This window comes from Xenopus tropicalis, chromosome 4 (genome assembly GCF_000004195.4).
Source record: "Xenopus tropicalis strain Nigerian chromosome 4, UCB_Xtro_10.0, whole genome shotgun sequence".
NCBI classification, from domain to species: domain Eukaryota; kingdom Metazoa; phylum Chordata; class Amphibia; order Anura; family Pipidae; genus Xenopus; species Xenopus tropicalis.
This window is the reverse complement of record NC_030680.2, coordinates 26,667,177-26,694,013: the sequence shown is the minus strand read 5'-3', so window position 1 is coordinate 26,694,013 and position 26,837 is coordinate 26,667,177. Positions and strand designations below refer to the sequence as shown.

The 26,837-nt window shown below is 36.8% G+C and overlaps 1 protein-coding gene across 1 annotated transcript in view; it reads right to left on the bottom strand.

Annotated features, from left to right (window-relative positions):
* The window catches only part of LOC116410389 (mucin-5AC-like), a 53,435-nt gene extending 33,046 nt beyond the window's left edge, over positions 1 to 20,389 (bottom strand). The window contains exons 1-21 of the mRNA XM_031900754.1: positions 20,347 to 20,389; positions 19,663 to 19,924; positions 18,608 to 18,722; positions 17,110 to 17,200; positions 16,914 to 17,020; positions 15,314 to 15,530; positions 14,201 to 14,326; positions 10,896 to 11,013; positions 10,396 to 10,534; positions 9,939 to 10,049; positions 9,785 to 9,854; positions 9,433 to 9,570; positions 8,779 to 8,943; positions 7,570 to 7,664; positions 5,853 to 5,982; positions 4,905 to 5,157; positions 3,677 to 3,830; positions 3,422 to 3,573; positions 3,185 to 3,323; positions 2,360 to 2,482; positions 1,658 to 1,837 (exon numbers count right to left, since the gene is read on the bottom strand). Coding sequence (XP_031756614.1) covers positions 1,658 to 1,837; positions 2,360 to 2,482; positions 3,185 to 3,323; positions 3,422 to 3,573; positions 3,677 to 3,830; positions 4,905 to 5,157; positions 5,853 to 5,982; positions 7,570 to 7,664; positions 8,779 to 8,943; positions 9,433 to 9,570; positions 9,785 to 9,854; positions 9,939 to 10,049; positions 10,396 to 10,534; positions 10,896 to 11,013; positions 14,201 to 14,326; positions 15,314 to 15,530; positions 16,914 to 17,020; positions 17,110 to 17,200; positions 18,608 to 18,722; positions 19,663 to 19,913 — 2,874 coding nt within the window. The 5' untranslated portion in view covers positions 19,914 to 19,924; positions 20,347 to 20,389. The remainder of the gene's footprint in view (positions 1 to 1,657; positions 1,838 to 2,359; positions 2,483 to 3,184; positions 3,324 to 3,421; positions 3,574 to 3,676; positions 3,831 to 4,904; positions 5,158 to 5,852; positions 5,983 to 7,569; positions 7,665 to 8,778; positions 8,944 to 9,432; positions 9,571 to 9,784; positions 9,855 to 9,938; positions 10,050 to 10,395; positions 10,535 to 10,895; positions 11,014 to 14,200; positions 14,327 to 15,313; positions 15,531 to 16,913; positions 17,021 to 17,109; positions 17,201 to 18,607; positions 18,723 to 19,662; positions 19,925 to 20,346) is intronic.
* Between the last annotated feature and the right edge of the window lie 6,448 nt (positions 20,390 to 26,837).

The window sequence follows — 26,837 nt, the reverse complement described above, 5'->3', positions numbered from 1 at the left end:
AGTTACTGGGCTACACTGCAAAATTTGTATTAGGGTCCCTGTACCCCTTAAATATGCAGAAAATATATTTTCATCCATGTATTTTTTTCAAATAATATAGTACATCAGGCAGAACCCTCACTGGGTTCCATATACCCTTGGAGTCTTCCAGCAGTCTCAGGTTTTGCTGACCTTATTAAAGCCACACCCTACCAAAAGCACTAATTGCAATCAAGAACTCAATATGTTACCAATAATCAGTGTCGGACTGGCCAACCAGGATACCAGGAAAACTCCCGGTGGGCCCAGGTGTAAGTGGGCCCTCCTGCTCCTAACCATTTGGCCTGTTTCATGGTCATTCCCTATTTCTGAATTGGAACAAAGAGGAGAAATAGATGGAAGAATAGATGCTAGCAATAAATGATACTAGGAGAATAAAGAGGTTGGGGGAGGAAAGAAGGTAAATAGTTTGGAGAGTGGGCCTAGGGTCTAAGGTTTTCTGGTGGGTCCCTGGGGTCACAGTCCGGCACTCCCAATAATATACATGGAACATCACCTCTGGACCACCAGATGGGTAGATGGGTAAAACCAGCACGTTCTGCTTTCTAGAGAAAACTAAATCTAGTATAGGTAAATCTGGAGCTACAGGACTTGCTGAGTAATCACTGAAGATGTTTCACTACTCATCCAAGTAGCTTCTTCAGTTCAACTGACTGGTAGGGAAGTCCTCAGCATATAAACTCTTCCAATAATCAAATCACAACTGTGCAATGTAACTCTTCAGAGAGTTGACAACTCTCAAAGGTGTGAGTACTGTACTGTTATAAGATTACCAAAGTGACATGCAGCTCCTAGAGAGAGGTGTTACTTGTGAGAGTTGCATGAATGGATTGTGAAGTGTTCTGAAACTGCTGGGGGTATACATGTTAAAACAGCATTGTATGTAGCAGACAGGTGGTGTCAAAGGTCCCTGCCTCTGTTTAGTGATGCTTTCTCCACCTCAATATGAATAGCCTTTTTTACGCCTTGTTCAAACCAGTGGTCTTCTCTGTCCAAAATGTGAACACCAATATCTTTAAAAGAGTGTCCCTTGTCTTTTAGGTGTAGAAAGACAGCTGAGTCTTACCCTGTAGAGTTTGCCCTCTTATACTGAGCAATTTTTAAACTAACACTTGTCTCTAGGAGTTGCATCACACCTTAGTAATCCTATCACAGTAACCTTACAGCAGGCACAATGCACCATTGTGATTGGATTATTAAAAGAGTGTACTGAAGAAGTTGCTCGGATGAGTAGTCAAATGTCTTCAAGCTAAATCCAGAAAATCTAGATATACCATGACCTTCATAGTCATAGAGAAAACTAATTGTTTGAATAAAATGACTCCACTGGTCATAACCTTTAGTTGAGCTTTTGCATTTTTAATATTGGCTAGTCTTCTCTCAAGATATTTGTATGCCTTTCCTTATCCTTCCTTTCTATACTATATAAATCAGGAATATTTCCCTTATAATAGACATTGGTCTATCTTGCCCCTAAGCAGAGTATTTTAATTGGATTGCCCACTTTTCCTTCTCCTTCACTTTTAATTTGTCTTATTCTTACATTTGTTTCTTTCCAACAATCTTACCCTACCTTTAGTAAATGTTGCTTGCCACTTATATATATGAATTATCCTACCTGAAAATCAGGTTGCAGTTTGATAATGATAGTTGTCCTTTTATCCCACAGTAAAATCAATCCATTATCTGCTTCAATCATCATGAATATGCCCATCTGATGCATTGTGAAAGGTATATATTTTCCAGAATTGGTTAGCATGATGTCAAGTTTTTCATCACTAAGGATAAGTTCACGGTTCTAGAAAAATAGATTTTTGAAATAAATATTAAGAATTTCAAAAATATGGCCACAACTGGTATTTAAGTTGACTGAAAAAATAGCTTTATAGAGTAGAACCTCTTAAATTTCATGGGGGCCATCAAAATTGTGTACAATTTGAGAAAATGTAAAATGTATTCTCACATCAAAATACTCAAAGGAAAGTAGCATGGAAATCAATCTGATAAAATACTTTCCTTTGCAGTTATATACAGGTTTAGCAAGACCACTCAACACATGAAACGCATAACCTAATGAAATGAGTAATAACCACAGTATGTACAAACTACTATATTATTTAAGTAGGGTAAACAAATTATTTTTTAAGTAAACTGGGACAAAGTGTATAAAATGTTGAAAAACATGGGATTAATTATGGGAAAGGCTCTCAAATGCATTGGAATCTGCAACAACTGGTGTATAATACATGTAAAATACAGGTATGTATTAAATTGGGCTTTGACTATACTATGTATCAAATAATAGGATTTGAATGCTTACTCCAAGATAGATTTTGATAGCTTTGGAGCACGATGTCCCAGTAGAACCACAGGGGATGTTTTCAGTGATCACTCTGAAAGTACCTTTGAAGGAATCACTGACACTGTTGTCTGTACAGAAATCCTAGATGTAAAAGGATAATAATGAATAAGCAAACTGCATTGATAAAGCAAAACTGATTATTTTCACATTCTGACTCAAAAAAATATATTAAATAGTTAGGCTCCCAGAAAGTTGCATTGCCTTAATATTAAAGTAATGCTGGTACATTTCCTGGGGCTGAATGATTTGTTGGGAGACCCATTGGATTTCCAAGTTCAAGTTTTTAGTAAAATAGCATCTTAGTGAGGCTTTTGATGACAGGGGCTCAAGCTCAATCAAGTAATTGACTATATTAAATTGGAAAACATGTCATGGTGTGTTTGTACTGTATGTTAAATCTCAAAATTCCTCCCAAAATTAGGTGTCTGCATTAGGGATGAGCAAATCTGTCCTGTTTCGCTTTGGGCAAAAAGTATTGAATCTTTGAAAAGATTCATGAAACGGCGAAAAATTAGCAAAACAGCAAAAATCTTGCTCGTAAAAAGAAACAACGCACAACATTTTCTTTTGCTGTGAGAGACAATTATTTGTCACGCGCTGAATTTTCCCAGGCCAAATTTTTCCGCCCATTTTGTGGAAAAATCCACCAATGGTGAAACGTGTAAATTTGCCATGAACCCGTGCCTGCTGAATTATTTCGCCCATCACTAGTCAGCATAGTCAGAAATTATTACCAATTATCTGAGACAGCATAAAAATAAAAGTCAATAGAAATAACATTACTTGAGTCAATACATATTCACAGTCTCCATTGAAAGAATATGTCTTGCTGTCAAAAGTGGTGTAGTGCCCATCTCCATAAAGTGTACAAGTCCCCGAGCAAGGGTTATCGGTGCAACTCCAAGCTCTGTTTTGGCATGTGCTGTGTAGAAAAACACAAGTTTTGTGCATGTGTCAGCTATTGTACTGTTTTACTGAAATAAAGGCAAGACAAGGAACCTGAAAGCATAAATGACTTACCAAGTGTTGCATTTGTCTTTGATCCTTGAGCCTGGTTCATAGAACTTACTATTATGAATGCACGGACATTGTTCCTCAGGTACACATCCTCCATTTCCATCAGCTAACAACCCATAAGGGCATACACAACCAGACACACACTGAGTGCTGAACTGTTAATGACAATAATACTCATACTTAATACATATTATTAAGCACCAAGCAATGCTGTGATTCTTTCAGTAGTTATATTGTCGTATGATGATGATTACTTACACACTGTTTGTCAAAGATTTGACAACTCCTTTGACACTCTGCTCCTTTTGTCCCGGCTGTCTTATTGGCACAGTTAAAATATATCATGGGAGCATCACACACTTTGACTTCTTCTTGTTGCCCAATGCAGTCTAGTGTGCCTTTTGTGCACATGCTTTTTTTAAAAAAAAAAAGTTACATTTTGACTCAGGAAAATGATAGGTGACTTCTAATTATACATATACTGATTAATTCTTCTAATACCCTATGTAGTTCATAACGTGGGATTATTACCCTATGTAGTTCATAACTTTATTTATTTACACACTGCATGGACTGGCTCTGATTACTTTTAAAGAACTGCCAGGGATGTAAAAATAAGAGGGTGATTTACCAACTTTTGAATTACATTTTTTCCAAGATCTGAATTTTTTTTTTTGCACTAAAACGCCCAAAATTTGACTTATGATTTAAAAACTGGAAAGTTCAATATTTATTAAATGCAAAAAACTCCTGAAAACTCGGATGTAAAACTGCAGCTAGCGTTGAGCAAATTTTTTCTGCCAGGAATAAATTCACAGTGCATTTTAGCATTTGCGAATCGTGTTACGAAACTACTGCGAAAATTCACAGCAGAAAATTTGGTCACGCATCACAAAAAGTTGCGCAAAGTGGATGCAGTTGTGTCAAAATGGGCATGGTCATTTTTCTTGTCTCCTTTTTTGTAAACATGATGTTCAGGTATCTGACTTCCTCTCTCAGAAAAATCCTTATTTGCCAGGGCCAGAGTCTGTGCAGCTCCCTCTTCTCTTCTCCCATTTCCTGCTCCCCCCTCCCACAAGAATGCTAAGAACTCCCTCCCCCCTCCCTTAGGAATATGTAATCTGAGCTACCAAGGCTTGAGCTGCAGCAGGAAGCTATGAAGACCAAGCTAAAATGGCAGCTGCTTAAGCAAATGGAGAAAGCTTCTACAGCTGTTTGTTCAGGTATGGTATTGCTTTCTGCAGAATAAATATATTGTTCTAGGTGGCACTAATGTGGTGAATCTATTGGCAGTAAAATGGCAAAATTATTTTCCTTCTCCTTTAATGCTTTGTAAATAAGCCCCATAATGTCCGCGTAGTGTCCTGGAGGTGTACTGAATTTGACTTAACAGCAGCTAAATCTAGAACTGCTAGGCTACTGCACCAATATGAACTTAATATGGCATATTGAGGGAATTACAGCCTTTCCAAATCAAGTCACTCACCACATAGCGCCATTGTCAGTAATTGATTGTCCTGCTGGCACAGGTGTGCCCCTGTGATAACATGGGCAACTCTCAAGGTCCACACATCTGCCATTGTCATTCAAATATTTCCCATCTGGACAGACGCAGCCATCAATGGCAGCAAAGGAGTGCTTACAAGTGGTGTCTGGCTCACTGAGGGAGCGGCAGGTTCGCTGGCAGGCAGTCACAGAGTAGCTGTATGTCATCGACTCAGGGCAAGAGTTGGTGTATTCTGTGGTTTTAACAGAAATAGTTCAATGCTGTTCTTGAAATAATTTCATGGAAACCGATTTTTTTTTTCTGGGTATTTTTGGGTTCTTCTAAAGAGGAAAATTAGATTACCAGTGCACAGATAGTCCTTCTTTATAGTGGACTTTTTCTGCTTGAAAAACAGCCACAACAAAAATACTGGTAATCTAATTTTCTAGGACCAAACACAGAGTAGCTTAGTTTCCCATGTTCGCCATGTTGACTATGTTCACCATAGATTGTATGTGATTAAAACAATAGTCAAAAAAAAGCCTAAACTCTGTTCATTGAACTCAAATTGAACAAGGGGCATACTGCCCCAGCAAGGTTCCATCTTTGCTCCATGCTCCTCTCACTGTTGTCAGGACCTAACATTGCTTTCCCTGCCATTTTCTTTCCCTGCTATGCGTTCATGCATAGGTCACATTTCTCCGCTCATTCAAATAGTGAAAGTTATACTCCAATAAATTATAAGACCTTCAGGATCATACCCATGACTTTACAAAAACAATCACTTGATCTTTGTTTGAATGAGGTCCTCATATGAATCTAGTTATTGACCTCTCTATGTTGTCTGTTTTTAAAGGCTAGTCTTTGATAGTGAAATGGTAGACATTGATTTAATTTCTAAGAATTTAGAAAAATTTGTTCAGGCAATTACAGAACAAGAGTACTTACTTGAGCAGACCCTTTCTCTCCATCCAGTTAATATTATTCCTGCCCTTGCACAGGCATAGACATAGGATGAAATGGCAGCACACATGCATTTCTCACTATCAGCACAGTTGCAGGAGTCAAACATGCAGTTCTAGAGGGACAAAAAAGACATATTATGACCATTCACTCTATGTTACCTTGAGCATCCTCATGCAGGGATACCACAAACTGTCTTTGTTAGTTTTTTTTAGTAAAAGGGAGCAAAACATGAGCTGGCTTAGAATTCATTCAGCTCCATTTACAGATGAAGTAAGCAATATGACAGCTCCAATTCATATTTATTAATACAAATGTTCTGTGAAGCATTAAGCTATGCCATGACACAATATAGCATAGTAAAGAATACAAAGTAATACTAACTAGAGAAGAATCCAGTTCCAGCTTGAAAGTATAGTTTCTTGATGTAGATTTTTTAAAAAGTTTTTTTAAAGAGTTTTCTCTTTAAGTTCCCCATAGTGAGAGATGTTTTCTCTGTTTAAAGGGTTTTGCTGTCTGGCCCTGGAAGCTATAGGGTTCTGGATAGAACAAGCGGACCAAGCGATCCATTCCAGTAGTCCAGCTCACATATTGGAGCTTACTTTCCACAGGAAGGCTGGAAAAGGTATTTAATTGTATGGAAAGGTGTGTAAAGTCTCTTTTAGAGCAGGGCACAGAGCAGGAAGGATACCTGTCTGTGTTTTAGAACTCACAGAGGGGCTTGAGGGCTGCCTGCCTGTGTAAGGAATGCCCAGAGGGGCTGGGGTGCTTCCTGCCTGTGTAAGGAACGCCCAGAGGGGCTGGGGTGCTTCCTGCCTGTGTAAGGAACGCCCAGAGGTGCTGGGGTGCTTCCTGCCTGTGTAAGGAATGCCCAGAGGGGCTGGGGTGCTTCCTGCCTGTGTAAGGAATGCCCAGAGGGGCTGGGGTGCTTCCTGCCTGTGTAAGGAATGCCCAGAGGGGCTGGGGTGCTTTCTGTCTGTGTAAGGAATGCTCAGAGGGGCTGGGGTGCTTCCTGCCTGTGTAAGGAACACCCAGAGGGGCTGGGGTGCTTCCTGCCTGTGTAAGGAATGCCCAGAGGGGCTGGGGTGCTTCCTGCCTGTGTAAGGAATGCCCAGAGGGGCTGGGGTGCTTCCTGCCTGTGTAAGGAACGCCCAGAGGGGCTGGGGTGCTTCCTGCCTGTGTAAGGAACGCCCAAAGGGGCTGGGGTGCTTCCTGCCACTGCAGGGACCAAAGGGAGACATGACAAGCGACCAAGAGACTGAGCATCTAAGGATCTGAAAGAAAGCCAGGAGGCTGAGCAATTAACCAAGGAGCATCATGAGTACAGGGGTGACCCCAAACGTTTCAGTTTTCTCACTGGTAGTCCACAAGGGGCCCAGTTTAGTGAGGGAACGCATCTACTGTGTGAAGGTATCGCCCAGAGGGCACAATTTATTTTTATGATTTGTTGTGTATGCTGAAATGGACACCCCTGTGTTAAATAAACTGCCTTTAGAGAGTGTCTGTCATGGATCCCACAAGTTTATAAGTGAACATCTTTTAAACAAACTATCTACCAGAAATGACAAACCCAACTTTTTAATCAAAAAGTGAAGTTAAGGTTCTTATTCTCCAAAAATGTAAAAAAATTCATCTTCCCCTTACTCCGAATGTGAAAAGATTACTGTGGTACCATATGCTGTCATTTCAAGTTTCACTGTACCTCTTTGTAGATATTTGGATCCACCTTCTGATGACACTGTACAAAAGCTTCGGATGTATCAGTTAACATGGAACACCAGTGATTAGCAAAATTAACTGTAGAAAAAAATTGTATTATAGGATTTTATCTAATATGTTTTATAATCCATTAGATACAATGTAATACATACTTGTATTAAATACTAAAAAAATAAATAAACACTTTTTTACATATAAAATGAAAACCGCAATTGAGCAAAAAACTTGCGGAAAAAAAACATATGACTGTGGTTAAAGGAGATAGAAAGGAACAATCACTGTTGGTGGGGGGCAAATGTTAGGCACTAGTGATGAGTGAATTTTTTCACTTGGCGTGAATTTGCAACGAATGCCAGCATTTTGCTGACATTCACTGCGAATCCACGCCTGGCGAAAAATAGTTTCAGTGAAACTTTGGTGCAGAAAAATTAGTTGTGCATCTAAAAAGTTGTGGTCGCGTCAAATTGGGTGCAATCACATAAAAATGGGCACAGTCGCATAAAAAAAGACATGCAACACAAAAAGACTTGGGTTACAAAAATAGGTGCGTGACAAGCGCGTTTCGCAGAATTTTTGCCATTTCCTGAATTTTCATGTAGTTTTGCGAATTTTTCGGCGAAGTGAAGCGGAACAGATTCGCTCATCACTATTAGGCACTTCCAAGTGACTGTAATCACTTCTGCTAACAGAAACACTCCCAGTGATTGTCCTTCTCCTTTACCTGACTGCTCTAGGTTTCTATCTGATCTGTACAAAAAGTAATGCCTCAGTCACCTCTTAAAAAAACATTAAGTCCTAATCTCAAGAGTCTAAAATCTTAACCTGCTTCTCCTGCACCTCATTTTGGTCAACTGGCTACAGTTTTTGAACTGACCAAAACTGTCAGATGACTCTGAAACATCATATTTATAGCAAAGCAACATCACAAGACATTCCTTTTCTCAGGAACAGTAATTTCAGCTGACTGTAGCCAGAAAGATCAGTAGGTGGCAGTGTTGTTTCAAAGTTATTATAAAAGCAGCTTAAAAACATCAGTCGGTATCTTGAAAACTAGGCAAAAATAATTCATGTTAAACTGCAAAACTGCTCAGTAGAGCAGTTCCTTTAAAAAGTCTATACTATATAAGTATGAGGTGCCACTGTAACTCTCTAAAAAGAGTTAGATAATAAAATCTGAAAACTGGTATCTTACAATTTTCAACACTGAGATCACAGGGTTTCTCAAAGGTATTTGTAACTGTAGGGCAGCCAGCTTGTGTCATCCAGGAATTGGCAAAGGATGATGCAGTTCCCTCGATCACTCCACTGTGGACCCTGAAATCGTCCTCTTGGTTGCCATTGAAGTTTCCACAAAGACCTGAAAATCAATTTGTAAATATATTTTACAAATAATAATATGAGCATTAGCTAATTATTTATATTTTTGTGGTTTTAAGGAGAAGGAAAGTCATTTTGGCATATTAGTGCCACCTAGAAAACTAGTAAACTGTTTGTTTAAGATAGCAGCTACCATTTTAAATAGCTTCCTGCTTGCAGCACTAGCCTTGGTGGCTTAGATTACACATTCCTAAGGGTGGGGGAGTGAGTTTTATGAATTCATATAGGAGGGGGGAGCAGGAGAAGGAAGAGAGGAAAGAGCTGCGCAGACTCTGGCCAAGCGAAGGAAAGATTTTTCTGAAAGAGGAAGTCAGATACCAAAGAATATGTTTACAAAAAAAGAGACAAGAAATCATGTGTTTCTTTTGATAGAGGACTCTTTCTTAGTTTTTACTTTCCCTTCCCTTTTTTCACACTTTAATTGCATGCCAAATTTGTAACCGTATGCAAAAGCCATTGAACTCCTTACCACAAATGTTACTTTCATCAGATGGTGTTAATGAAATGAAGACTTGCATGTTTGGAACAATCTGAATCTGCAGTTGCAATCCAATGCTAGTCTGTACAATGATGAAAAAGGAGGAAGGCCTGAAGATGGTGACACTAGCTGGAAATAAGAAATTGACCAGTTTTATTGGTTAGGACATAATTTAAAAAAAAAAAACTTTATTATCCAAATACACAGTAACAATTTCAATAAAGTATTTTCCATTCTTAGGAATCCTTACGGTTTGTTGTATGTAGTTCAAATCATAGAAGAATGCTTTTGGGCAAATTAGCTAAACCTTGATAATACTGGAAAAAAGTATGACAATTCTTACCAGATGAAAATGGCACCTGGGTGAAGAGTGAGTTCACATATAAACTGCCACCCTCTTTAACATAGATGAACTGGTAAAAGAAAAGAAAATGGGGGGTTAGACTCTGCCTTATACACAAGCAGACAATTAGGAATGCTGCCCTGCAGTTACTTACATCTTCTCCATGCCCTAAACTGATGATAACTCCCTTTAAACATGTCTCTGTGTTAGTCAAGCCACACTTGCGTATTTCCCCAATGACATTAAATTCGTTGTTATTGCAAGACTAAATTAGAAAATAGGAAAAAACAAAGGATAAGTATCAAGATAATCAATACAATGCTATTCATGTACCAAGTAAATGTCTTGATGTAGCAGATGTGTTATTTTGCACAAGAACCCTAAATATCCTGTAAATTATATGCTTATGATCAGTGCTTAGTGATCAAATTTCTGTCACATGACTCACTGAAACTTGTTAGGTATTATAATAAATAATGTACCCCCTTCGATCTCATGCTTTTATATGGTCATGGAATTTCTTGGTGACTTATAATATTCTTACATTTTAAAACAGGGGTTACATTTTTAATGTATTTATTTTTTAATTGAAATAAAATGTGATTGCTTACCTTGGCTAGGACGTAACTGCAGTCTCCATAAAAGCTGTAATGTCTAGAATCAAATGTGGTTATGTGGGATCCACCAGTAACTGAGCAGGTTCCTACGCAGGCAACATCTTCACATGCCCATATCCCTTCATTGCAGTTGCTAGAGAGACAAAAGAACAACCAAACCATACTCAGAGAACCCAACTGTAGTGGAAGAGCAGTAAGGGACACAAGAGCTTGTCCCTTGGTGCTCATGCAGAGATTACTTCTGTCGGGGGACTGGTTGAGTGCATTGCATCATGCATACAGTGCTTCCAAAGGCAGGCAGTGCTGTATTCATTGGGCAGCTCCTGGTCTTCATGTTTAAAAACAGAGTGCAGAGACCAGTGGATATGAGCCAAAAGGCAGGGAACAAGGTGCAAAAACATTGCCACATTCTCCCACTTTTTTTATCACTTTGCACCCTGTCTTTCTGATCATAAATTATCACTTATATCACAAACACAAACAACAAATAATACCAGTTTTTGCATTCTGCAGAGTAGCCAGTCCCAGATGCATAGGTCTTTCCATCATGAATACATGAGCAGCTGCTCTTCGGAATGCAACCAGTGTTTCCAATGTCATCAAATACAGTGCCTTAAACACAAGCAAAAACATACTATTAAATTATTATACATGAGTTTGGCTACATGGTTTCTTTATCATCATTCCTCTTTCACACTTAGGGGCTGATTTACTTACCCACGAACGGGTCGAATGGAGTCCGATTGCGTTTTTTTCGTAATGATCGGTACTTTGCGATTTTTTCGTATGTTTTGCGATTTTTTCGGATTCTTTACGAATTTTTCGGATTCAATACGATTTTTGCGTAAAAACGCAAGTTTTCCTATCCATTACGAAAGTTGCGTAAAAAGTTGCGCATTTTGCGTAGCGTTAAAACTTACGCGAAAAGTTGCGCATTTTTCGTAGCGTTAAGTTTTAACGCTACGAAAAATGCGCAACTTTTCGCGTAAGTTTTAACGCTACGCAAAATGCGCAACTTTTTACGCAACTTTCGTAATGGATACGAAAAACTCGCGTTTTTACGCAAAAATCGTATTGGTAACGAAAAATTCGTACAGAATCCGAAAAAATCGCAAAACATACGAAAAAGTCGCAAAATGTTTGTTTTCAAGTCGGAACTTTTCCAATTCGGGTCGGATTCGTGGGTTAGTAAATCAGCCCCTTAGATATGTATTAATAATCAGAATTTTAATTGGTAAATTCTCTTGCACCTATAATTAAGTGTTTGGTCAGTAGAATTCTCATTGGTGAATTGTATACAATGTGTAATTATGCTTTTTGTAAAATTTCATAGAAAACCATGGACACAGTGAGACAGCTTCATCGTTGGATGTGGTGTCCCTTTAAGAGAGATTTACTTGTGAAACTATAATCGGATTCCAGCTTATAGAATGAAACTCAAAATCAGGACCAGAACTAGGGGTAGTCAAAAGAGACATTTCCCACATGCCCACATGTGGGTTGCCAACCTCCACTGTCTTCAGCTCCACCGGCAACCCAGCTGGCCTCCTTGCCAAACCCCTGTGTGAGCGAACCCGTGGGCTCATTCTTACATGCATGCACATGGGGGGTGAGTGAGGAGGGGGTTCGGCTTGGAAATACACCTGCCTAGGTCATTCCAAAGATGCTGCAACTTGATCCAGCCCACAACTCTATAGTTAGAACATCTTGTCCACATTGTCATGAATGATCTTTTCACATTTGACTGATCTGTTTGACTGAAACATTTTGTAGAATGCAATCAAATTTGCATTGCAAAATGATTTTCTAAAATATTTTTGGCATCTGTTTAATTCTTTCAATTTTTATTAGTTTTTATTCCTTTTATTCTGCACTTTTTAATTTTATTTATTTTTTTATTTATTATCTCTAATTAGTGTTCGTTTTCTTTAAAATAAATAATATCTTTTCTAAAGGTAGATATATTATCACATGTTTTCCCTTTATACACATATAGCATCACCAAGGGGCCCATTTACTAAACAATTTTGAAATAAATGTCTATTTTTTCAAAATTTTAGAACATTTCGGAATGTATGAGAAAATTGAATTGAAATTCCATTAATTTTTCATGGTTTTCGGTAAATTTCAACTAAAAAATCGTATTTTGCGGAACTTTCATCGGGTATTTTCTTCAGGTTTGATCTGTCGAGAGCTATTGGGTCCTATGGAAAACATGAAAAGCCAGCAATGGAAGGCTTCAAAGCCAGAACTATTTTTGTGTTGTTTACAAACTTTTCGGCACAATATTTTCATATGAATAGCATTGTCGAGACATTTTAGAACTACAGAAATTTTCGAGGTTATTACAAATATATACCATATAGCGTTTGAAGGCTTGAAAAAAAAACGTATTTTAGTAAATGTGCCCCCAAGTGTTACCTATATGACAAACCAATTAGTCCATGCAAAAAAGTAGAATAATATTGATAATAAAAATGACTGTGTCGATTTTTCAGTTTTGCCAAGGTAAGTCTTAAGAAAGATTCCCTAATCAGAACTGAAACACTGACACGTTATTTACTTGATGTAAATAATATGTATTCCCCCAGATTTACTGTTGATATCATGTAAAAATATAAATAAAATAAACAATATAAAAAAAATAAATAAAAGTTATTATAGCCATGTGAAAATATCTTAAATTGTCTAAATACAGGCTAGTTTTTGTATGAAATGAATGTGTATCCAATTATGTCATTAATGGCTGGCCACATTGCACTGAGAAGTAAGGCTGTTTGTACGTTAAGGTTGACAGATGAATCCATACTCATGGAGAATAGAGACATCCTGGATCTTCCATATTGACCATCTGCACCACTGTTACTGGGTTTCAACAGCATTCTTCAACATATTACTAACAGCTGAAGTATGCTGGACCTGATTGTCCAACAACATCATGGGACCCAAAGTTAAGAAACAGGGATCTAACCAATATATGTTTCTATTGGATTTTCACAATTATGTGAAAGCCCACCACATACATAAAAATAGTAACATTTAGTCAAAAACAAAAGGTAACTTAAATTACTCATTATTTCCACGTATTTGGAAGTCATGCATTCTTCTAGACCAGTGATCCCCAACCAGTGGTTCGTGAGCAACATGTTGCTCCTCAACCCCTTGGATATGCTGCTCTCAGTGCCCCCAAAGCAAGTGCTTATTATTTTATTCCTGGCTTGGTGGCAAGTTTTAGTTGAATAGAAAGAAGATTTAATTCCAAATAAAGAGGCTGCCTGCATAGAGGCTGCCTAATAGCCAATCACAGCCCTTATTTGGCACCTCCATGAACTTTTCTGATGCTTGTGTTGCTCTCCAAGTCTTTTTACATTTGATTGTACAGGTATAGGACCTGTTATCCAGAATGCTCGGGACCAAGGGTATTCCGGATAAGGGGTCTTTCCGTAATTTGGATCTCCATACCTTAAGTCTGCTAAAAAATCAATAAAACATTAATTAAACCCAATAGGATTGTTTTGCATCTAATAAGGATTGATTATATCATAGTTGGGATAAATTACAAGGTACTGTTTTGTTATTACAGAGAAAAAGGAAATCAGTTTTAAAATTCTGAATTATTTGATTAAAATGGAGTCTATGGGAGACGGGCTTTCCGTAATTCGGAGCTTTCTGGATAATGGGTTTCCGGATAAGGGGTCCAATACCTGTAGTAGCAAGTAAAGAAAGGATGGGAATCCCCGTTCTAGACAATACTTTTTCAATTGATTGTACTGTTTATACAACAGCAATAAGATATTACCTTTAGGACAGGAGCATCCATCTATACAGTTGCTGTCACATACTGATGACCGGTAAGGGTTGGTACAGGTGTTTGGGCAGGGGCTTCCACACTCACTGTACTCCATGTTAAAGCTGCATTTCATGGCTGGAATTTTAAAAACAATTAACTGTTTCATCTATGTAAATAGTTATGTATTATATCATAAAAAAAAACTATGGCAGACAGACATGCAGTTTATGCAGTCACAGGCAAAAATGCAAATACAGATTCTGAATGTGTAAATGCCTCATTATTTAAAGTTTATTTTACAATCATTTTTTTAGGCTGGGTGACCAAGAATATCATTTTGCCTGTACTTTTTGCAAAACTGTTGGTGGGTTCATTATGATTTATAAACGCTTGCTGTAGTTCACGTGCACTATAGTTATTATAGGAGGTTTTTTTTTTAATTTACTTGTGTATAACGCTTTCTGTGCACACCTCAACTTGTATTTATTTCTACAGACCCACAGCTTAGACAAACTTGACCTGCAGGTAGAATATCATATCAAATCATATCATATCTTTGAACTCAGTGAATAGACACTATCCAGCCTAAACCAAAACCCCAAGTTGAATGAAAAGCAGAACTCACCATTATATATTTTAAGTTTGGGTGCCAAGCCCTAACCCTTCAGCTAAGGGCAGAGAAACATCATAAAAACAAAAATAGGACTTGCAATCTTAAAAACGTCAAATGTATATATTTTTTTATTTAAATAACATGTCCACAATGCCTAATGAGTTTCATGCCTTCCTGGCTCTTTATCATAGGCCTATGATTAGTTACCATGTAGGCTCAAAACACGCTAAGCTTTTCTCTGGGCTTGTTAAGTGAATATACACATCACTTTCACTTTTTGCACTTGGTTTTTTTTTTTTGTTTTTTCTTCCTATTTCTTAAAACCATTATATTATCAGTCATAAGCATAATTTTTTTTTTTTGCCTTGTTGTGTCATCCTGTATAATCATTGGGACGGTATTTTGCAAAATCTCTTATGGTTAATGTTTGCATACAATCTAGGCTAATAAATAAAATTATTTTTTTATAGGATTTGAAATGGCTTAATAGTATAATAGTTCACACTTACGGCAGAGTTGTTCAGTTCTCCAGTTGGATGGTTGCCCTCCAGCATGGCTACACTGCCTGGAATACTCAGCGAATGTGTTGCATAGGCAGAAACCTAAGATGTCACCTGAACACTCACACAAGTCCTGGACACAAAGCTCAATGTACTGAGAAGGATTCACAAGGAAATTACAGCTTGAAAATGCTGAACTTGTCAACACTATTTGACAGAGGCTTCTCTGTTTGGAAACAAAAAAACAACAACATATTTTCCTTTATTTATAAAGTGCCAACGTGTTTTACAGTTCTACAAAGACATTATACTGTATATCATTCAAATCAGTCCCTTCAGTAAGAGGAGCTTGTCCCTACTCATTTAGTGATAGGCAAAATTATTTGGCAGGTATGGATTTGCGACAAATTTCCATGTTTCACCATTTGCGGATTGTTTCATGAAACAGATTTTTTTTGCTGCGCACAACAATTTTTTTTATGCACAACATTTTCGCCATTTGAAAAGATACGCAAATTTTTCGAGGGCGCAAAATGGGACAGATTCACTCATCACTACTAATGGTCAGTTTTGTCAGGAGTCAGTTAATCAAGACACACAAATTCCTTGCAGACAGTGCCCTGGCTGGAATTGTACCTCGCATCTCTGGGCTGTAAGCCCAAACCTGTTCAGGTATAATGATGAGCGAATCTGTTCCATTTCACTTTACCATAAAATTCACAAAATGGAAAGATTAGTGCAAAATATACTAAACGCATTTGTCATGCGACGTTTTTGACGCGTGGTGGTGGAAAAATGTTCGCTAAACTGATTTCACTAATTGTGAAATGAAATTTGCAAAGGGATATTTTGGAACAATATTAGTGCACAATAAACCCACAAAGAATGACCCCTCTCTGTCACATTTTTTTCTTAAATAGTGATGAGCATGGCCAGGCATGGATTTGCAGCGAATTTCCGCATTTCGCCATTGGCGAACTGTTTCATGAAGCTTCCATGAAAATTCGACACGCATCAAAAAATTTGTTGCGCATCCAATTGGGTGTGGTCGTGTCAAAATTGGGCCCGGTCGCATCAAAAAAGCGTGGGCGACAAAAAAAAAAGACATGGGCGATCAAAAAAGACGCGGGCTTCGCAAATTTTCTTGTCCTTTAGCAAATTTTATGGTGAAGTGAAACGGGACAGATTCACTCATCATTATTCTTAAATAAGGTAGTGGAAAAAAAACACAATTGCTGAAAAAGTCACTGCCATGTTGTGTTTTTTTCTGTGAATGTTTTTTTTAAGACCCGATACCTGATGAATCTGATACATTGCCCTCAGAATAAATATAAAACATCAGATGAATAATGTTTTCATATAGAGCAACCATAGCCACACATTTTACTGAATATTTGGTTGTAGTTCAGCTCCTTGTTAAAAAATAACTAGTGATGAGCGAATCTGTCCCGTTTCGGTTTGTTGCGCAATTTTTTTTCTTTGTTTCACAAAACAATTCGCTAATGCTGAAATGCGTAAATTGGCTGCGAATCTATGCCAGGTGAAAACATTCACTCATCACTAAAACCAGTTGATTACATAAATTACTGTATGTATGTGGGATACTTACAGAGTCTGTGCAATTCACTTTAGGAGTGGCCTGGAGGTCTGCACATGTTTCTGTGGGGCCATCAAGCTTTTGCATGTTTCCATATTGGACATCTGTCAGTTGTACATCTGAAATAAATAATAAAACCAATTATTCAATTTTTTTTACTTGTATGTTATATCTGCCCTTTTATTTATAAAAGAAATGCTTTTCTTACTGTTGATTATAAACTCATTGTAGACTGGAATCCCGTTGAAGTCCCCACAAAGACCACAGGTTTTATTGGCATATTTCTTATCCAGTTCCAACTAAAAAAAAAATGAATATGTCACATATAGAGATAATAATGAATCCAGGGCAAAGATTGCATCATTGGAGACTGTGTAGCTTTAATAATGTGTGCTTTAAGAAAGGAATATTTAGTGGTACCCTTGAGCGCCCTGGGAAATATAGATATAAGTATATATATATTAATATATGTATATTATAGTTTAGAGGTGATAATCATACCAAAATGTCAGATTTTTATGAACAATAAATCTACATACACAGACCTATCATAAACATATGTATAGATAAATATATATTTACAAATATATTTAAAACTTACTGTAGATGAGACAGTCTGAAGGCCATCCTTAAAACTACAGTGGTCTCTTTCTATTTGTTATAATACACTCCTATGTATTTGCAAGTACGCAGAATGCTCCTGTCCTGGCAGGAGAGCTCCCACAGGTCCTTACACTTAGGACCTAAGTCCTAATGTACAATTGGTTACGGATAGAAAAAAACTCACATTTTCTTCTAACTTTTAGCACTGTGTGCATTTTCCGCAACTTTTTCATTAATTTCCACGACTTTTCCGTACTTTGCGACAATTTGGGCAAGAATTTGTGCAACAAAATCGTATTTGACGCAACGAGTATGAAAGTTTCGGAATTCATTCAAGCTTCAGTATCGTGACTTTCTTTTGGCCAGGTTGGATTTGCAGAGTGCCATTGAGTGCTTGGAAAGCTTCCCACATCATGCATTGTTGTGTCAGAAAGTCAGAGGATTGTGATACGTAAATCGGATCGCTGTATTTAAACGATCATTTCAATATGAAATTTCGGAACTTTCAGATCATAAGTATGACATTTTCATATTCAAACGAATTTTCGTGACATTCTCGATCATCAGAAATGATTGGATTTTGTGATTCAGATTCGTACGTTAGTGAATCTGCCCCTTAGAGTGAGCGGTCAGGAACCCTAACAGAGACTGCTAATACAACATCACCTAGCAGGACTTTTCAAAACCTCCCTGTCTTAACCATAAAGAAACATTAGGGTTGCTGTAAGGAAAGTTCTGTTCCTCAAGTCTAAAGGTTTGGCCTTTTTCAATTAAATGTGTAACAAGATCCCCCTGTATTAAACTTAGAAAGAGTAATTGTGTCCTAGCAAGATCCTTTGCTCCATAGGAAACAACTCCAACAACAACTGCTGAATACAGGCAGTGATGTATTCATGGGAGTAGTTGCAGGTCTATGCTCCAAAATGGAGCACAAAGGCTTGTAGCAGCCCTAATAGAATGGATGAAAGGCTGCAAAGTGTAAAAGAATGAGAGGGTTGGACCAATTTTTGACACTTTGCACTCTGCCTTCCATGATGTAAATTACCCCAACTGATTGACACTGCCTAGAGTTGCACGGTTGACAAAAAGCAATTCGAATTTACCATGATAGCATCCTCTTCATTCCACATAACTTGCAGGCCCACTTTGGAGACAACTGTGATGTAGAGGCCATTCCTACCTATCTTGATACCAGAAAAGCTATATGGAATTTCCACCCTGTAAAAAACAATATTATGCAAGTTCAGACAAATGTCGTAATAACTAAATTATTTTTAAATCACTCTATGTATTCAAAGGCAGGTGTTTTAGACTATAATTATTGTTATGTTTCCCTTAAATAGAAACATGTATCTGAAATAATCCTTTTCTCAGTGCAATTTAAAGAGATATCTTGTTTTACATTGGCAAAAATAAGATGAAAACACTAATGCTGATCATAGTCTCCATACACACCATTGCACTGTGATGTTCCTTTCCTAATTGACATCACATGTGCAGGGAATTGTGGGATTTGGTGGATGCAGGCTGAAGGCAGGCTGAGGACGGACGACTGCTGTCACATTTTATGTGAGTCTCAAAGTAGTCAGCCATAGTTACATAATTACATAGGGTTGAAAAAAGACCAGGGTCCATGAAGTTTAACCCTTCCAAGTAAACCCACCACACACAACCTATACTTACCAATCTATACACTCACATACATAAACTATATATACAAACATTAATACTAACTGTAGATATTAGTATCACAATAGCCTTGGATATTATGCTTGTTCAAGAACTCATCCAAGCCCCTCTTATAGGCATTAACAGAGTCATCTCTGGAAGGGCATTCCCCAACCTCACTGCCCCCACCGTGAAAAACCACCTACGCTGCTTCAGGGGGGGCCTCTGGTGCGTTGATCACTTTTATGGGAAAAAAGAACACCCCCTATCTGCCTATAATCCCCTCAGATCAGCAGGAGATCAGGGGGCGGGACTTAAAGAATTGTTCCAAGCCATATTAAAACATTAAAAATCATGAAAAGGCTGCATCTTTTTTATTTGAAATAAAATGCAAAGTTGCTTGAAATTATGTTTACTTTTCAATTAAGTTGAATGACCAGGTATTAAGAATCACCAGAATAGATTTAAAAGGGATTAACTGGTTACTCACTTTTCTTCATTAACTGTTATCTGCCCGTTCCCAAGCACAAGAGAAACACCATCAAGTTTCATACTAATCTGCGTAAGAACAGGAATCTTTTCGACCACAGAACGTCTGATCTGAATAGTGAAGTCTTCGTAAGTGCTTCCACAGTGTTTGGCAAACACGTAGTTGCAAGACCCGCTAAACTGGAAAATGTCACCATCAAATGTCCTAAAGTGAGAGTTTCCCCAGCTGCTGCAGACATGTCCATTGTGCATATCTATATAATCTGCAATTTAAAGAGTTTTTACAAGGATTATCATTTTACTGTATAGATATAATACAATCAATTTAAAATCATATCACAATATTCGCCAAAGGGAACTGATTTAATAAATAGTTGGGTCTTCCAGGGTCTATGAAGTTCTGTACTTACACAGTCAGATAAAATAGTACATGAAATGCATCGTCAGCTCATTGTACCTTATTGGAAAATCTTAACTGGTTAATTGTTGGACACTGTAATATGCAAAGTCAGTTCTGACTACAATGTACAACTTAATCCACTATTTAAACAAGCAAAATGTTTAGACCAGTATCTCAGCATTTGCTAATATTTAGGTGCTGGTTTGTGTAGCTAAAACAAAAGAACCACAAGTTGCCTACTAGTTCCTTCACCATTGTTAATTACATCTGCTCATATTGACTTACTTTTTTCTGTTGGAGCTAAACTTTGTCCATATAATGTCACCTTGGGATCTGTTGAAAATGATTATAGCAAATTATGCATTTGTCATTCATGGAAAAGAAACCAACAGTACTTATTTTTTATAACAACACAGAATATTTAGTAGTGACCTTGATATGGGATTGGATTACTGTACATAATTTTTAGTACATCTATGGGACCCATTATCCAGAATTCTCTGGACTTGGGGTTTTCCAATAAAGATTAATTATATCTTAGTTGGGATCAAGTACATGGTACTGTTTTATTATTACAGAGAAAAGGGAATCATTTAACCATTAAATAAACCCAATAGGGCTGTTCTGCCCCCAATAAGGGGTAATTATATCTTAGTTGGGATCAAGTACAAGGTACTGTTTTATTATTACAGAGAAAAAGGAAATAATTTTTAAAAATTATAATTATTTGCTTATAATGGAGTCTATGGGAGATGGCCTTCCAATAATTCGGAACTTTCTGGATAATGCGTTTCCTGATAATGGATCCCATACCTGTACACTTACTATTGATGGGTGTTATGCCTATAGCCCAGCTGGAGTCTTTGTTAAGGACCAGTTAATTATACAGACAGCTTGTGACTTCACTTTTAATTTCAGATACTGCCTAGAAAGTATTTGTGTTTGGAACTTATAGACCTTTCAGGGAGTTCTGACATGAGAACCTGTACTAAAAGAGAGAAGGGCATAGAAAATACAGATAATCACCCCATATTATCTCTATGAGAGTGATTCATTTGCAGTTATCTGGGATAGCGCCTAGAGACAAAACACCATGCTTTTCAGATCTGTAGTCATATGAGTATTTTGCGTAGGTAGCAAAATCACAGTATTAAAAGTGTTATCACCTTAATATGAAACCAGTTAATAGGCTTTTTTCCAACAAAAATATATATAAATATATATTTACCAAAAGGACTTTCCTCTGGTTTCCAAGATAATAACTGAGCTGTAAAAGATAGAGAAAAACATCATTTTATAACAAAAGTGCTAGATTTTATTTATATTCTGTACATTTAAAAAAAAAAAAAAACTTTTCTTTAAAGAGGATTCACACTTAGGGGCAGATTTACAAACATTCTAACATTTCTCATTTTTTTTATTTTAAAATTTTTAAAAAAAAAACTCTTTTTGACAAACCTGTGACATTTACTTAAAAGGCTGAATTGAAAAAGTCTGTGATGGCAAAAGTTGCAGAGAAGTTGCAAAAATTTAAATTTTTCAAATCGTCGCAACGGAACCTCTACTTTTTTTGAATTGTCACACAAAAAAAAAACCAAAATCAAAATTCAGAAACCTCTGACGTTTTGAAGCAAAAGAAGGATCCTCCAGGGAAGAGAAGGAACATCTGTCATTGACTTCTACATGATCTTGGCAAGTTTTAGCTGGTGAATAGGGATGAGAGAATTTGTCCCTTTTCGCTTTGCCAAAAGATTTGCGAAACGGCAAATAATCCACAAAAAAGGCAAAAAAGTTGTGCGTCATTAAAAAATTGTTGCATGCGTAATTTTTTTTTACCATGCTCCATTTTTTTTATGCTCGGGAGCCAACATTTTGTCGTGTGGCAAGTTTTTACGCAGTGAATTTTTTTGCCTGTTTCACTAAATTTCACCCATCACTACTGGTGAATAGTGATAAGCAAAATTTGTCACCAGGCATTTGTGGTGAATTTCTGCGTTTTGCCATTGGCAGATTGTTTTGTGAAACAGACGGAAAAAATGTACTGCACGTCAGAAAATTGTCATGTGCGTCAAAAAAAAATTTGATAACAGCAAAAAATTGTCATGTTCAGTGTTTCGTAAATCTTTTCAAAGATTCGCAAATTTTTCGGCGAAGTGAACCAGGGACAGATTTACTCATCGCTACTGGTGAATTGTCAGATTCAGATATTTAGCCAGTTTGAAGAATAATAGATCTTGAAATATTCAAGATTTTTTTCTTGTGTTTGTAAATGGGTCCCTTGATCTTTTTTGTATAATTGAGCCATAGATAATATCCATAATATAAGAGCATATTAAATTAAAACACTCCAACAGTATCTAGGAATCCACTGGAAGTAATGATTAAATGACATTGGAGAATAATACTCCAGAAATATTAAATTTATAAATATCATTAGAAAATCATTTTTATAAATAACCTTTTTTTTATTATAAGAGAACAGGTAGATTAAATCAATTCTATGCATAAGATATCTAAAACTAATAAATATAGATAGACTATCAACAGTTAAACATTTTCCATATTTATTATAACTTTGCTCCCTTTATGGGTTCCATCCTGAAACGCTTAAGTTTTTTTTAAATAGAAACTATTGTTACCACCAAAAATGATGTTCCAAGCCTGTATATAGATCTAGACATGAATTGATGAGGATTCATGAAGAGTCACCCAGCATTTCTAATTGACTTTGTAGAAAGTTTAAAATTCCCAAGAGAAGAAGATTCTAGTAAATGTTTGTATCTACTATAGTTCTCCTTCAAAGTCACATAATAAATATTAGAGAAAGCTGCTTACCTTGGATATGGAAATTGGTAAGCCCAATAAGGAGAGTACATATTCTCAACATCATTCTCCTCCATGTCCCCATTTTTTCCTTCTGTCCAGTGACAAAGAACAGGATGGGGTAAAGGACAACTTAAGGGAGCTGCTGCTCTCCTTGTTTCTGGTGAGCCTTTATATACATGCATCTCAAGGAAGACTTATGGGTGGAATTGATTAGGACCAACTTTTTCATCTTTGACATGTAACAAATCTGATCCAGGATGTTTGCTTCATGGTTATTGCCTGTACTTTACTTTAACAAGAAATTTCCCACAGATAAAAAAGAGAAAATAATACAGAATAACGTAAAGATAAGTCAAGCAGAAAACTTTATATTTAAAGTATCAATAAAGGCGTAAAGTGCAACAGTAATTTCTAGTGATCCATGCTGTCATTTATGAATAGCCAGGAGCTAGATTTACTGTATGAAATTACAAAATATGTATAAAATATGTACATAATGCATACTTCACACTTTGATACATTAAATTCTATGAGCTACTGATTAGGAATAGTAATGGGCGAAATAATTTGGCAGGCGTGGATTTGTGGTGTATTTCCGTGTTTCAGCTTTGGCAAATTGTTTTGTGAAATGGGCAATAAAATTCGCTGCCGAAAAATTCTCTGCAGTGCAAAAAAAAAATATCACTTGCGGCAAAAAAAAAATGTTGCGTGCATCAATAAAATGATGCACAAAATACTTAATTTTTTGATGTACACAGCAATTTTTTTGACGCGCAATGTCGGCGAAGCAAAATGGGACAGATTAGTTCATCACTAGAAATAAGGTTTTCTCTTCCACAAAACCACTCTGTGCTAATATTTTATCTTTTAGTTTACAGAATTATGAATTTTGCAAAACCAATTATCATTCTTTTTAAAGGCACGTTGAATTCAATATCTGATTCTAACAGCTTAACAGAAAATAGTGATTAACTAATCTGTTTCACCCAAAATTTGCAAAGCCACTGGGGGTCACTTATAAAATTTGCACAGTGCATATTTTTTCGCAAATGTTTTTTTTTTTTTTTTTGCAAATTGCAGTAAAAAAAGATTTGGGTGTGCTTGAAAAATTTTTTTCCAAATTATTACACATCGCTTTATGACAATTTGTTAAATTTTTTTGCCGTGGGCAGCAATTTATTGACTCGCACAATTTTTTGCGCCCATTTTGCAAAAAAAAAAGCCAATGGCGAAATGCATAAATTTGCAGCGAATCTATGTCAATGGGAGCTGTCCTATGCAAAATTTAACTATTTCTTGATTTTGATTATTCCAAACTTTTTGTAACCCATTAAAAATGTTGAGTAAACCACAAATTCCAGGTATTTGAGGGTTTTTTTTTATGGTTTTATTCCATCGCATTTTTTAAATTCAGATTTGACAGGATGTGTCTGTAAATTTTAGTTGCATCTTCTGTAAAGAATTTCATACTTGATGAAATTACATGATTTTTTCATTGATTTTTTTATGAGGAGTGAAGAAAAGAGCATAATTAAAGATAACCAGAATTACCTGGGCCTAAAGACAGAGGTTTGGATGTAAGGAATGCTTCAATATTAGACAAGTTTAATCAAAGTTAGGGCTAGGTAGCTGACAAAATACTAATGATTAAGGATATTATTCCATGTAATAATTTTGAATAGTGATGAGTGAATTGCAGAAAAATTTGTGAAATGCGTTTGTCGCGCAACTTTTTTGTCTTGCGCCACTTTTTTTTACGCGACCGCAACTTTTTTGGATGCACAACTAATTTTTCTGCAGAGAATTTTCTCAGAACTTTCGTGAAACAATTCGCCAATGGTATTGCTGCAAATCCATGCCTGCCAAAAAAATTTGCTCATCACTAGTTTTGATATGTCTTTGGCTATTTCATGGTTCGATACCACGTCACAGCTGGAGGGGCATACTGAAGAAACAGCGTGAAATTTCTGTCCATACTATTGTGCCTTGAGAAGTTCAAAGCAGCATTTGCCTGAAAGGGATGATATAGTTTAATAATGTGTAAACCAGCAGACATTTATACAGACATTTCCCCTCCTTAAACATTTGCTGGAATGTGGACACAGTTTAGTAACTTACCCACCTGGCTTTCAGAAGGGCTGTCCAGGTCACGGTGACACAGTGATTGGCCAATCACTGATAGGTGTGTAATAGCCCCGCCTCTTCCCTGCCACGTGACATCACAACCCCAACTCTTCCCCGTCCCAATGACATCATCCCCGCACCCTGCCCCGCTAAGAAGGCCAGCAGAGGTGGCAACCCTAACTGGGATCCAAATTGACCTCGTTCTTTAGGCAGTAGTGGAAGGCCAAATTGGCATGTATCTTTGTACCAGTAGAATATCCAGTTTATATCCCTGACACTGCAAAGCTTAAAACCTGCTGCACATGATTGCAGTTTTTCATAACTGTGCGCTAATATTCTGTTGGCAAAGCACAAAGACTGAAGACTAGTGATAAGCGAATCTATCCCGTTTCACTTCGCTGAATCAGCGAAAATGTCACGTGACAAAAAAATTGATGCACGTTAGAACAACATTTTTTTGATGTGCAATTTTTTTTCGTCAACACCAATTTTTTCTCGATGCGGGCAACAATTTTTTTGTCACGCCTGCATTTTCCCCACTGCAAATCTAGTCACCGATTTCGCAAAAAAATCCGCCAATGGCGAAATATGTAAATTCGCCACAAATCCATGGCTGCTGAATTATTTCGCCCATCACTATCGAAGGCAATTCATACTCAAGAAATAAATACTTTTTACAACAAACCTGTATCTCTGTATATATTGTAAAATATTGAAAAAAAGAATTTGAAGAAATGAAGCTGATCAGCTAATGCTTGTAGTAAAGTGCATAGTTCAGCACTGCAAAGAACCGGGTAAAGAAAGGGATGCAACAGCTTGAGTTCCATGATTGCATTTCATGAAACCGTTCATTTTATCAATATATGTGTATAGGTTACTTTTTTGCCAAATACCATGTCCGTAATCCGGACAAGTATACAAATTTTATATTTAACCAGCCTATTTCCTTTATCTGGTCTGGGGGATTCCAGACACTATTAACATCTCCACATGCTTGCTTATGTCATTGGAAACATTATTGTATATGTACCGTAACTCTCTGACTCCTTATTTCGTAATAAGTTCAAAGCAGTATTTACCAATTTCTATAAACAACATCTTATGCAAACAAAGCATGAAACCTTTTCCACTGACCTATGCTGAGTAAATTTGCTTTATAACATGAAGAAGATTAAAGGCTAATTATATTTCCATGTTCCTCCATCAAGTTTACAAAGCTGTATAATAACTAGGCTTGAAGGAAAATATATTTATTAGATTTTGTCACACATACAGAATATTTGCACATGCTTCTGGGATCACCACACTCCATCCTGATTACATTGTCATAGATGCCACAGATTTTATATATATATATATATATATATATCAGTCCTGATGGTGTCTGCACTCCAAAGCTTTTAGTATTCTGTGGGGTGCACAGCCAAAATCTGAGTATTTAGCATGAAATAATCCATGGCCGGCACACCCTTAAAATTCAAAAAAATTTTTTATTGAAAACTCATTGTTTAAAAACCAACGTTTCGGTCCTCATTAGGACCTTTATCAAGGATAAAGGTCCTAATGAGGACCGAAACGTTGGTTTTTAAACAATGAGTTTTCAATAAAAATTTTTTTTGAATTTTAAGGGTGTGCCGGCCATGGATTATTTCATGCTATATATATATATATATATATATATATATATATATATATATAATTAGTTATGAGCGAATTTTTTCGCTAGGCATGGATTCACAGCAAATTTCCACATTTCGCCATTGGCGAATTGTTTTGTGAAACTTACGTGAAAATTTACAGTGAAAAAAATTGTTGCACGTCAAAAA